The sequence below is a fragment of the Pleurodeles waltl genome, chromosome 2_1 (genome assembly GCF_031143425.1).
Source record: "Pleurodeles waltl isolate 20211129_DDA chromosome 2_1, aPleWal1.hap1.20221129, whole genome shotgun sequence".
Classification (NCBI taxonomy): domain Eukaryota; kingdom Metazoa; phylum Chordata; class Amphibia; order Caudata; family Salamandridae; genus Pleurodeles; species Pleurodeles waltl.
The window spans coordinates 708491241-708504371 of NC_090438.1; the positions used below are offsets into that span (position 1 = coordinate 708491241).

Here is a 13131-nt window from a genome sequence, read left to right on the forward strand (position 1 = left end):
GTGCTGGGGCCTGGTTAGCAGGCCTCAGCACACTTTCAATTCAAAACATAGCATCAGCAAAGGCAAAAAGTCAGGGGGTAACCATGCCAAGGAGGCATTTCCTTACAACGAGGGTGATGGTTTCTTTTTTAAGATGAGTGTTATGTGCTGTAGTCTTTAAATTGAGACATAAGCTGTCTGTCTCATTTTGTACACCCTGCAGGTGTGTTTGTTTTTGATCATGACCTTATATATAATAATATCATAGTTGTCAATTGTGCAGTGATAATCTGATTAGGTACATGCAGTGCTCTGCTTGCACTGAATACAGTAGTGTTGCAGTAATCTATTTGTTGGACTACAGAGCATTCTTTGGAGGAATGGGTGAATAAAATTAGGCTCAGTCAATAGCACTCTACTTTTGTAGAGGTTGGACTAAGGAGAGGACTATATTTTCGAAATCCAGTAAACATAAAGTTAAGGTGATGGTGTTATTACCTTTCTCTGAATTGTTACTTTCTCAGTTTGGAGTCCACAAGCAAAACCCCGCTGCCCGATGGTAGCAAGTAGTACCTCACCCTTATGGAGAGAGGGGAGTCACAAAGTTTTTATCTGTTCTCAGTAATATCCTGCTCTTCTCCCTTTCAGATGTGGAATTAAAATAAAAAGGCTTACTTGTCCAATAGACAAGATGCAACTCAAATCTACTTATCCTGTAAAGAGATCCACTTTATCTCATTCCCTAATTCAATTAAATGGTCTGTGTTGGGATGAGAATATTAACATATTAATTAAGTGTATATAAATAAATTGGCTAAACTTACAACTGAAAAAATGTAAAACATACTGTAATTGTTAAGGAATTTGAAATTGGAGGTTAAAAATTAATTTTTTATCCTCAGATTGATTTGTGGGAGCAGTGCAGGTGCATCCAACAGAATATAGTATGGACGATGTGTGACTTCAATTAAATTTAGAAAAGCTCCAGCCTTCCTATTAAAATTTATTTAAAAAAAAATTTGTTTGCAAATTAAAATTAAAGTTTTATTGTAGGAAGATGGCTTTTTGTATAGTTTACCAAAATGAGGTATACTGTGCAAAGAGTCTAGGTGTTCCATTATGAGTGGACAGGGGCTTACTCTGACATTCCCAGGGTGCTCTCTTAGGGGCAGTGTGGTTGAACGGTCTTAGGCTTATCAGAGAGGAGTGTTAGACATCTGCATGTACCTACACAGTCAGCAAATGATACACACGACTCAATAAGGAGATTCACGCCAATTTATAAAAATAACACTTATCTTTATATAACTTTAGGCACCAAGATCATCACGATTAGGTAAGTATGTTTCAAATTATGAATTTTTACAGGCTTGAAAATTCAACACTTTTTCTAAAGCGGTAATGTTATCCTGTGGAGGAAAGGCATATTCTGTATACAGGTACTTTACAGCGACGTACGGGACCAATCCTCTGGAGTTAAGGTAGGAGTATGGCAAGGTCCAAGGCAGCAACAACAGGCCACTTCGGGAGGCACTGAGGCATCCGGGTGCAGAGGTGCTTTTCAGTCTTGGTGCCCTAATGTTATCCTATGGGAAAGGAACAGATACTGCATACAGGTAATTGACAACGACTTACAGGACTGTTTTTCTGGACTTGAGGTAAGGGGCAAGGTCCAAGGCTACACCAACTGGTCATCTCTGGGTGGGGGCTCTTGAGCCTGCCAGTTCGGCCTGAACTGTTCCCATGGGGAACAGGGTCAATACTGATTTGTATATGGCTGGGTCCAATGGGGTGGTGTGGTGGGCAAAAAAATGACAGATTAAACCCACAACTTGGTGACTGGGGTGGATGTTTGCTTTGTGTAGCATTCCGTCAATCATCTGTTCTTTTTGCATTTATCGCCCTAAGTGGGAAGGGTATGCCCAGATGTGGGTCCTGTGCTCATTGCGCCACTGGATTCAAGCTAGGTTGGCTGATCAGGGGCGATACCCTCAAACCTGTCCCAGGATGCTTGATTCTGGTCCAGGGAGGACCTGGCCAGGCAGTTCGGTTAGGACTGTTCCCATGGGGAACAGGGTCAAAACTGATTTGCATATGCCTGGGTCCCAACTGGGGTGGCATGGTGGGCAAAAAAGCAATGGATTAAACCCAGGTCTTTGTGACTGGGGGGGAATGTTTGCATTGTTCAGCATTCCGTCCATCATCTGTTCTTTCTGCTTCAGATATAATGCAGCACATCTTTAACATCTTTTCTTTGGAAAAAAAGTGAGGTGAGACCTAAGCGTACCTACAATGGTGTCTATTTTATAGCCTTCTTAGATTGCTCATCAAGAGGTTTGCTGCTGATAACCCAATACAAGGCAAAGAGGTCCTGATATTCTGAACCTGGCGTGGTTGGGAATAGTCATGTTCTGAGAGAATGACTCTTCAGAGAGGAGTGGCATGCAGTTATTGATAATTTCAAATACTTCATAAATACTGCTTCAGTGTTACATGGAGAAAGAAAACGAGTGAGTTTAAACAGGTTCACTGTTTTTCTAGGACGTTCTCAAACTAGTTGGCCTTCCTGCTGGCAGGTTACAACCATACCAATAAGAGTAGTTAGACATGGTCCTCCATCCCTTGCACAAACCCTACATTTCTTCTTCATAGCAAGACATTTTCAAATTTAAGCCCAACATGAGGGCTTCTGGATGGCTTCACAGATTGTATCTCACAGTCATCATTCTTGGGTCTGGCAATCCGTCTCACTAAGTTTGTTCTTCACCTTTTCTCCAGAGTCGCTGGGAAACTGCTGAAAAGTGCTATAGTGTGTTTTGCAAACACTGTAGTAAACCAGAATAAATGACTTGCTTACATGAAAATAATGATTAGCATGTCAAAACAAAACTGGCAATTTTATAAGCATTTTGAAGGGTTAATCATAGTGCTGCTCATAGTGGTATTTGTTAGTTTTACATCTGATTGTTTGGTGCCCTTTTAAGCATAAAAAGCATAAAATACCTTTGTGAAACAAGTGAATCCTATAAGTTTAAACTTCCTGAGTTTAACGAGATAGGTTGGAGAGCAAATTAAATGACAGTGGGTTTGCTCAGATACCTTACCTTTATATTTGTTGCTGTACCATACATCTGCTACGTTGCAGAAAGTAGTTCTACTTACGAGTCTGACATCTGAAAGTAGTTTGAGAATCATATTGCAAGATCCTCAATTCTGTATACTCCGATGTCCTCCAAGCAATAATTCCTCTAATTGTATAATGAAAATATAACTTACCACTGTGACTTTGTCTAGTTAGTTTTGCCTGCTCTTTATATTGTCTCCTTCCTGTTCCAGCGAAATGCCTTCACCAATATGAAAATGGTGCTGTTACTGCTAAAGGCAGGGACATATATTTGAACCTGGAGGTTTTGTCATGCGTAACTCCATCGAAAATCTAATCTCTGTCTACTAATCCATGAGGAACACCGATTCTCAGTTTCTTCAAACACCATTTTCTAAATAAAGATTGACATAAACCTGAGATAGCCCTGCTCTACCAGTTCATTAGTCTATAGAAACAGTGGACCCATAATGTGAAAAAAAGGTTTACTGTCATGTGCCCAGAATTTGAATTGCTTGAATGTCCACACAAAAAAGTACAAAAATAGTTCTTATCCAAAACCACCTGTTTTTTGAATTAATATGTTGAAGGTTTTGAAGAAATCCAAAGTTAACCCTAAATTAATAAGAAACTTCCTCTTACCAGCGTTTTCAGTTATAAAAATTCTCTTCAGAGGTGGTTCTAGATGCCTTCTCGGTCCTTCCATGTCACTGCATGTATTCCTAAATATCCTTTCAGATTTTGGAAGTTGCATTTTAGAAATACTACTGAAAGTTTTTAACCCTCTTATTCTATTATTATTCTAGTGTGTGTTTGTTTGTTTGTGTGAATTTTTTTTTGCCTGTACATCAAAAATATTTGGTGGTAAACCTTCTTAAATTGTTCTGCCTAAGTTGTCATTTGAGGGAGTAGTCTGTCATTAGAGATCTATCACCAACTTCCTGTTCCTTCGTGGAGCTACGGGTGTGTCAGGCAACATAACTCGTGGACAAGTTTGCATTTTGTTTTTGGGATAAAATGTTGCTTTGAAATTTTCAGTCTACACATACTCAAATTGGTAGACAGTTTAATGGGTGGGGGAGCTAGCAGTACTCACTCTGTATCCTACTTAGATTCTTTCTACACTGTGGACCTTAATCTCCTTAGGAAATGCAGATAGTCATATTTTCCCCTAGAGAGCCTAACACTAACTTCAAATTTCAGCATGACAGAGGAGAATTTGATCTGAGCTTATCCAGAGTAAGTAGAATACGGTTTTGTTTAGAGTACAGATTGTAAGTATCCCCACATCCAGATGTCTGACAATTGGGTATTACTAATGACCCTTTTTGTAGACCAGCAAAATGATTTATGTTTTGTTTCCAAATTTTAACTTAATGTGAATGTAAGATTGAGAAATGTTGGGAATAAATGAGTGTCAAATCATCCTCACGGTTTTGATTTTGTAAATGTTCAGCATTTAATGAGTCAATTCATTAAATATATAGCAATGTTTCAGCTTTTAGAGACTAATTATTGGCATAGCCTTCCATATGAAGTAGTTTGAAACTCTTCATTACTACGCCATGAACATTACTTTATTAGAAGTAATGATACCGTCAGTAAAGATCCTACAGCATATTATGGAGTTGAACAATATTATCTCCTCTTCTTTTCTCTACGTCGAGGTCTTTTTGGGAGACGTGTATAACTGATATGTTGCTCTTTGGTGTTATTTGACTTTTAGTTCTGACACCTTTGTATTGTTGACTCTTCTGCATTAACTGGCAAACATACTTTTGTTTTCTTTTGACATTTTAGGCTGATGTATGTGATCCTTCATTTTTTTATGGACAAGAGCAGGCTTCCACATTTGTTATTGGTAAGTATTTTGTCATTTATTATTAATCATTTGAATTTCATGTTTGGGTTTTCTTTGCACATTAAGGATTTTATATCAGTTACAAATTGTCCCACCCTTTAATGGCAATATTGCTTTTGGCCCTGTGTGTATGCGCATTAAGAATTTTATATCAGTTACAAATTGTCCCACCCTTTCTTTATTTGTATTTGTTAATATATTTTTATTGTCATTTTATCAACAAACAATCAAAAAAGAGTTTGTCCCTCAACACCCTTCCCCCCACCCCATACTTCTATTTCGGCTTAGATCCTGGTGCTCCTTCCTACCAGACATTGTCACCCTTAGTCACACTCAGTGATTGCCTGGCACAGCATTAGCCTGTGTGTGAGCTAGTGACACTGTTCTCAGCCGAATCTGACTCCTCCGAGGATACGCTTTGTTCCCGAGAGTTGACTGTTGAGTCCATTAAGCGATCAATCAGGCTGTCCCACTGCTGCAACACCTCTGCGCTCCTGGCCCCTCTTGCCGTCTCCTGGTGTAGTGCCTCTCCCTCAGCTTAGGCCCATTTGATTAGTGCGTCCCGTCATCTAGATGTTTGTGGGCCTCTGGGGTCCTTCCAGTGCATTGTGATCTCCCTTTTTGCTAGGATCAATGCTAAGTCTATGTATTTAGTTGTGGTTCTCTTCGGGTGAGGTCTGGGAAAACCTCCCAGCAGTGCCACCGCTGGGGTGGTTCTGAGCTTCCTATTTGTCACTATCATAATGTTGTGTATAACCTTGTCCCAGTATTGTTTTAAAGCTCTACATTTCCATAGCATATGTATCAGGTCCGCCTTTTGCTCTGCGCATCTAGGGCATGCATTGTTTGTGGTGTTATAAATTGATGCTATTTTTGCAGGGCTGAGATATGCTCTGTGGTATATGTATATGTTAATCAGTTTAAAACGGGCATTCCTAGATACTTTGTAAACATGGGTTGTGATGTTTCCCCAGCGTACGTCATCTATGTGCTCCTCAATGTCCGCTTGCCAAAGGGTCTTTAGATTTTCGAGAGGGGATAGTGTATCTTTTTGTAGTGTTTTGTAAATTGTAGATACAACCTTCTTGTCCCCCCCCCTCCCCCCCCCCCCCCCATCGTGCAGATGACCGGGCATCCAGAGTGTGTTTGGGGGTTCCCTCAGTCCCTGTTTCCAATGTCGCTGTATTTATGCTATTAACGACCTGTGCATGTGGAACATCCCGGGGGGCAGTCCGTAGTGTGCCATCATGTCTGCGTATGTCATGAGCTCTCCGTCTCTAAAGAGATCCCCCACCACGGTAACACCATATGTCCCTAGTTATGTGATCCCCTCTATGGAGTTCCCCACAGGAAGCAGGGTCAGGCACATCAGTGGGGTATTGAGTGAGTATGGGGGATGTGGTTCGTGTGCACTGTAGGCTACCCTTCCAACAGGTACTTACGACCCGAAGGTCAAGCGGTCTCACCGCCCTCTTACCCTAAGGTGCGAGGAGTATCCCCGCAAGGGGCATGTAGGAAGTTGGCTCTGTATGCACTATTTCAAAGTAAGGAATAGTATGCACAGAGTCCAAAGGTTCCCCTTAGAGGTAAGATAGTGGCAAAAAGAGATAATACTAATGCTCTATTTTGTGGTAGTGTGGTCGAGCAGTAGGCTTATCAAAGGAGTAGTGTTAAGCATTTGTTGTACATACACACAGGCAATAAATGAGGAACACACACTCAGACAAATCCAGCCAATAGGTTTTGTTATAGAAAAATATCTTTTCTTAGTTTATTTTAAGAACCACAGGTTCAAATTCTACATGTAATATCTCATTTGAAAGGTATTGCAGGTAAGTACTTTAGGAACTTTGAATAATTACAGTAGCATATATACTTTTCATGTAAAACACAAATAGCTGTTTTAAAAGTGGACACAGTGCAATTTTCACAGTTCCTGGGGGAGGTAAAGTATTGTTAGTTTTAGCAGGTAAGAAAATTACCTACAGGGTTCAGTTTTGGGTCCAAGGTAGCCCACCGTTGGGGGTTCAGAGCAACCCCAAAGTCACCACACCAGCAGCTCAGGGCCGGTCAGGTGCAGAGGTCAAAGAGGTGCCCAAAACACATAGGCTTCAATGGAGAGAAGGGGGTGCCCCGGTTCCAGTCTGCCAGCAGGTAAGTACCCGCGTCTTCGGAGGGCAGACCAGGGGGGTTTTGTAGGGCACCGGGGGGGGGACACAAGTCCACACAGAAAGTACACCCTCAGCAGCGCGGGGGCGGCCGGGTGCAGTGTGTAAACTGGCGTCGGGTTTCCAATGGGAGTCAATGGGAGACCAAGGGGTCTCTTCAGCGGTGCAGGCAGGCAAGGGGTGGCTCCTCGGGGTAGCCACCACTTGGGCAAGGGAGAGGGCCTCCTGGGGGTCACTCCTGCACAGAAGTTCCGTTCCTTCAGGTGCTGGGGGCTGCGGGTGCAGGGTCTTTTCCAGCCGTCGGGAAATGGAGTTCGGACAGTCGCGGTCAGGGGGAGCCTGGGGTTTCCCTCTGCAGGCGTCGCTGTGGGGGCTCAGGGGGGACAACTTTGGTTACTCACAGTCGTAGAGTCGCCGGAGGGTCCTCCCTGAGTTGGTTGTTCAGTGCAGTGTTGCCAGTGCTGATGCCAGTGTACATTTTATTGTGAAATACACCACAGAGGGCACGTGATTCTCCTATAATCCAAACTCCCTCTCCCCAGGACCGATAGTGTAACATTTCCCGTCCAGACCTTCCCCATCTCAATAAACATTGTGTGGGGGCCTAGGCAAGAACCGTGTGCTTAACCCATAGGCCCCCTCTCAACGCAAATTTGCTTAATTTTGTGTCTTTCTCCCCGGTTCCCCAGTGTTACTTGCGGTGATTGGGTGGCAGTGAAGTCTCAGGGCCGTAGAAATTGTGCTCCAGTGTCACTGTGTGCAGGTGACTTCCTGGCCCGGCCAGCTCTGCAGATCCTCGGTTACGCAGACCCCCCGCTGTGTCGCTCAATTGAACCATGTCTCTCCATTCGTTCTCATGGGTAGTACTCCGCTGCTTTTCAAATGATCTTGTCAGATGTCCCTGGGGTGAATCTTGGTAGGTTGTCAGTTGTATCCTGTGATGAGCAGGAGATTTCATCGGGTACCGAATCCTGATCCGAGTGAGACTCGGATGGTCGTGGGGAGGAGGCGTTCCCCCGACCCAGTGACGCCACGGCCCTCACTGCATCCCGCCTCTCCCGTAATGTCTGGTTGTGCGGTGGGGCCGCGCCCGTCAGGCGTTTCCCCCCTCCGCCGGTGGGGCTCTCTATGTGGTTTGGCGGCTCCTTCCTTGTTCTCTCTGTCGGCCCCAACTCGTCTAGCCATTGCCGCGCTTGTTGTAGCGTCGTGAAGAAGAGTGTATCATTGTTTGTGATCTTTAGTTTGGCTGGGACCAGCATGGCATATTGAATGCCGCGCTCTCGGAGTCGCTGCTTGATCTCCATGAAAGTGGCTCTATGTTTCTGGGTGTCTCTGGTGAGGTCCGGGAAGATCATTATTCACTGTCCTCCCATCATGATCTCCTCTTTTTTTCCTTGCTTGTGATAGTATGAAGTCTCGGTCTTTAAAATGTAGTAGCTTTGCTACAATCGGGCGTGGCCTAGCACCAGGAGGAGGAGGTCTCGCAGGTACTCTGTGAGCTCATTCTGTTGCGAAATACTGCAACAGACCCTCCGGAGCCACATCTCTGCGTATCCACTGCTCCGAATAGGATTCCATATCTGGTGCCTCTCGTTCCGATTTCTCCGGGAGACCTTGCAGGCGTAAGTTGCTTCTCCGTGCTCTATTTTCGGCGTCCTCCGTGCGTGTCTCAAGTGTTTTAATTCTAGACGTCAGTGAGGTCACAGTTTTGGCGATCTTCAGGCATTCCGGGGTGAGTTGTTCTAATGACTTTTTGTGGGCAACCACTCTGTCGGTTAATCGTCTATGGTCATCTCTGAGGAGCATCAGGTCCGCAGATAGCCTATTTTCAGTTCTAGTGCTTCTCTGGATGCCTGTATTGCCTGTAGCAAAGTGTCCAGTGTGGTTCCCTTATCAGACTCGCCAGTTCCCCTTCTCTCTGGGAACCATTGTCCTCTCCTGGGCCTTCTCGCTTTTTTGGGTTTGCCCATTTTTATCAGTTGCACTTTCTACTCAGGGCTGGAATCCACCCCACTTCCGCCTCGGTTGTTCCATCAGGCCAGATTCCCCTTTTCCTCCTGGTAGGGGCTAGTCTGTACTCTGTCTCGCCTTGTCAGGATAGAACGTTGCGATTGGGGCCTTCCTTACTTCGAATCGTCATGCGGGAGTCATCTAGGAGCTTGTCAGTGTCCAGCTCTCATCACTGCGCCGTGGGGCCGCCCACGCGGGCACTACCCCACGTTCCAGGCCCCGGTCTCAGATCATTCACCGGTGGCTCAGTTCACGTCCCCCCGATCGCCGCGCCCGGGCCTCTGCACCGCCCACAGGACCACCGACCTCCAACTCCTCTCCCCCTCACCACCCACCACCCCCCCCCCCCCCCCCCCCCCCCCCATTGTCGGGGCCAGACAGCTTCTTTTTCTCCCCCCATCGCGGGGAAGTAGTCAGGTGGAGGACCTCCGGGCCCTTCTGTCTCACCGTGGATCCTGCTGCGAGTCGCGGGCGCGCACCTCTCCCGCTCCTCATCGCCCTCTCGCCGAGTCACCGCAGAGCTGGGCACGGGTGCCAGGCGATTCCTCTATACTCCAACCAGTCTCTGCTGCACCGTGGCCAGGCGATCTCCGCACCCCTGGCCCGCGCCCCGGGCTCAGCCGCTGCGTCTCCACTGCACCGCCATTTTGGTTCCACCTCAGCGTCCGGGCCGTCGCCTGCTCGGAGCCGGTCGAGCCCCACGCAGCTTGTGTCAGTTAGTGCGCCGGGGGCTCTGCCGCATGCCTCGGGTCTTTCGTGGTGAATGCCGGGGCTGGGGAGTCAGGATTTATGTGCGAAGGTTGGAGGCTGCCGGGAGCTTCGCTTTACGCGTGCTGCTCCATCGGCCTCAGGCCACGCCCCCCAATTGTCCCACCCTTTAATGGCAATATTGCTTTTGGCCCTGTGTGTATTTTAGGGTAGAAAAGAGTTCAAATAGAAACACGTTATTTATTCCTCCGTCAAGAACCAGAGATGGTAGAACACATATGTAAAGAAATGGCTCCCTGTTGCAGTTACCCCCCACTTTTTGCCTGATACTGATGCTGACTTGACTGAGAAGAGTGCTGGGACCCTGCTAACCAGGCCCCAGCACCAGTGTTCCTTCACCTAAAATGTACCATTGTATCCACAATTGGCACACCCTGGCATTCAGATAAGTCCCTTGTAACTGGTACTTCTAGTACCAAGGGCCCTGATGCCAAGGAAGGTCTCAAAGGGCTGCAGCATGTCTTATGCCACCCTAGAGACCCCTCACTCAGCACAGACACACTGCTTACAAGCCTGTGTGTGCTAGTGAGAACAAAATGAGTAAGTCGACATGGCACTCCCCTCAGGGTGCCATGCCAGCCTCTCACTGCCTATGCAGTATAGGTAAGACACCCCTCTAGCAGGCCTTACAGCCCTAAGGCAGGGTGCACTATACCATAGGTGAGGGTACCAGTGCATGAGCACTGTGCCCCTACAGTGTCTAAACAAAACCTTAGACATTGTAAGTGCAGGGTAGCCATAAGAGTATATGGTCTGGGAGTCTGTTTTACACGAACTCCACAGCACCATGATGGCTACACTGAAAACTGGGAAGTTTGGTATCAAACTTCTCAGCACAATAAATGCACACTGATGCCAGTGTACATTTTATTGCAAAACACACCCCAGAGGGCACCTTAGAGGGGCCCCCTGAAACTTAACCGACTGTCTGTGTAGGCTGACTAGTTCCATCAGCCTGCCACACCAGAGACATGTTGCTGGCCCCATGGGGAGAGTGCCTTTGTCACTCTGAGGCCAGTAACAAAGCCTACACTGGGTGGAGATGCTAACACCTCCCCCAGGCAGGAGCTGTAACACCTGGCGGTGAGCCTCAAAGGCTCACCCCTTTGTCACAGCCCAGCAGGGCACTCCAGCTTAGTGGAGTTGCCCGCCCCCTCCGGCCACGGCACCCACTTTTGGCGGCAAGGCTGGAGGGAACAAAGAAAGCAACAAGGAGGAGTCACTGGCCAGTCAGGACAGCCCCTAAGGTGTCCTGAGCTGAGGTGACTCTAACTTTTAGAAATCCTCCATCTTGCAGATTGAGGATTCCCCCAATAGGGTTAGGATTGTGACCCCCTCCCCATGGGGAGGAGGCACAAAGAGGGTGTACCCACCCTCAGGGCTAGTAGCCATTGGCTACTAACCCCCCAGACCTAAACACGCCCTTAAATTTAGTATTTAAGGGCTACCCTGAACCCTAGAAAATTAGATTCCTGCAACTACAAGAAGAAGGACTGCCTAGCTGAAAACCCCTGCAGCGGAAGACCAGAAGACGACAACTGCCTTGGCTCCAGAAACTCACCGGCCTGTCTCCTGCCTTCCAAAGATCCTGCTCCAGCGACGCCTTCCAAAGGGACCAGCGACCTCGACATCCTCTGAGGACTGCCCCTGCTTCGAAAAGACAAGAAACTCCCGAGGACAGCGGACCTGCTCCAAGAAAGGCTGCAACTTTGTTTCCAGCAGCCTTGAAAGAACCCTGCAAGCTCCCCGCAAGAAGCGTGAGACTTGCAACACTGCACCCGGCGACCCCGACCCGGCTGGTGGAGATCCAACACCTCAGGAGGGACCCCAGGACTACTCTGATACTGTGAGTACCAAAACCTGTCCCCCCTGAGCCCCCACAGCGCCGCCTGCAGAGGGAATCCCGAGGCTTCCCCTGACCGCGACTCTTTGAATCCTAAATCCCGACGCCTGGGAGAGACCCTGCACCCGCAGCCCCCAGGACCTGAAGGACCGGACTTTCACTGGAAAAGTGACCCCCAGGAGTCCCTCTCCCTTGCCCAAGTGGAGGTTTCCCCGAGGAATCCCCCCCTTGCCTGCCTGCAGCGCTGAAGAGATCCCGAGATCTCTCATAGACTAACATTGCGAACCCGACGCCTGTTTCTACACTGCACCCGGCCGCCCCCGCGCCGCTGAGGGTGAAATTTCTGTGTGGGCTTGTGTCCCCCCCGGTGCCCTTCAAAACCCCCCTGGTCTGCCCTCCGAAGACGCGGGTACTTACCTGCAAGCAGACCGGAACCGGGGCACCCCCTTCTCTCCATTCTAGCCTATGTGTTTTGGGCACCACTTTGAACTCTGCACCTGACCGGCCCTGAGCTGCTGGTGTGGTGACTTTGGGGTTGCTCTGAACCCCCAACGGTGGGCTACCTTGGACCAAGAACTGAACCCTGTAAGTGTCTTACTTACCTGGTAAACCTAACAAAAACTTACCTCCCCTAGGAACTGTGAAAATTGCACTAAGTGTCCACTTTTAAAACAGCTATTTGTCAATAACTTGAAAAGTATACATGCAATTTTTATGATTTAAAGTTCCTAAAGTACTTACCTGCAATACCTTTCGAATGAGATATTACATGTAGAATTTGAACCTGTGGTTCTTAAAATAAACTAAGAAAAGATATTTTTCTATTCAAAACCTATTGGCTGGATTTGTGTCTGAGTGTGTGTACCTCATTTATTGTCTATGTGTATGTACAACAAATGCTTAACACTACTCCTTGGATAAGCCTACTGCTCGACCACACTACCACAAAATAGAGCATTAGTATTATCTATTTTTACCACTATTTTACCTCTAAGGGGAACCCTTGGACTCTGTGCATGCTATTCCTTACTTTGAAATAGCACATACAGAGCCAACTTCCTACAACATACTTCTAAACATATCAGCCAGAGCTACAGAATCATCCTATCTAAAAAAAAAAATCACTGCCTATAAGAGGGACATTGGGGGGGAGGAGAGGAAGAGAAGGGAGAGAGAAACTATAACAGAGTGCTGAGAAAGGGGGACAGTGAGATATGATTGGGGGCTGGGGTGAATGAGCAGGGGACTCCGGGGTTATGGTGAGCGAGAAGTTGATGGAGGAAGATCAGTGAAACCCCAGTTGGAGTCCACAAAGCAGATGGCTCAAATGGCGTAAATAGTTGGGCAAGCCAGCTTATTTCTGGTATTGTTATAGTCCTGTTTTAGATTTTGGCTGTGA

The 13131-nt window shown here is 46.9% G+C and overlaps 1 protein-coding gene across 1 annotated transcript in view; it reads left to right on the plus strand.

Annotated features, from left to right (window-relative positions):
* The window catches only part of SNRNP48 (small nuclear ribonucleoprotein U11/U12 subunit 48), a 167940-nt gene that overhangs the window by 40730 nt on the left and 114079 nt on the right, over positions 1-13131 (plus strand). Inside the window, exon 3 of the mRNA XM_069217070.1 lies at positions 4883-4943. Coding sequence (XP_069073171.1) covers positions 4883-4943 — 61 coding nt within the window. The remainder of the gene's footprint in view (positions 1-4882; positions 4944-13131) is intronic.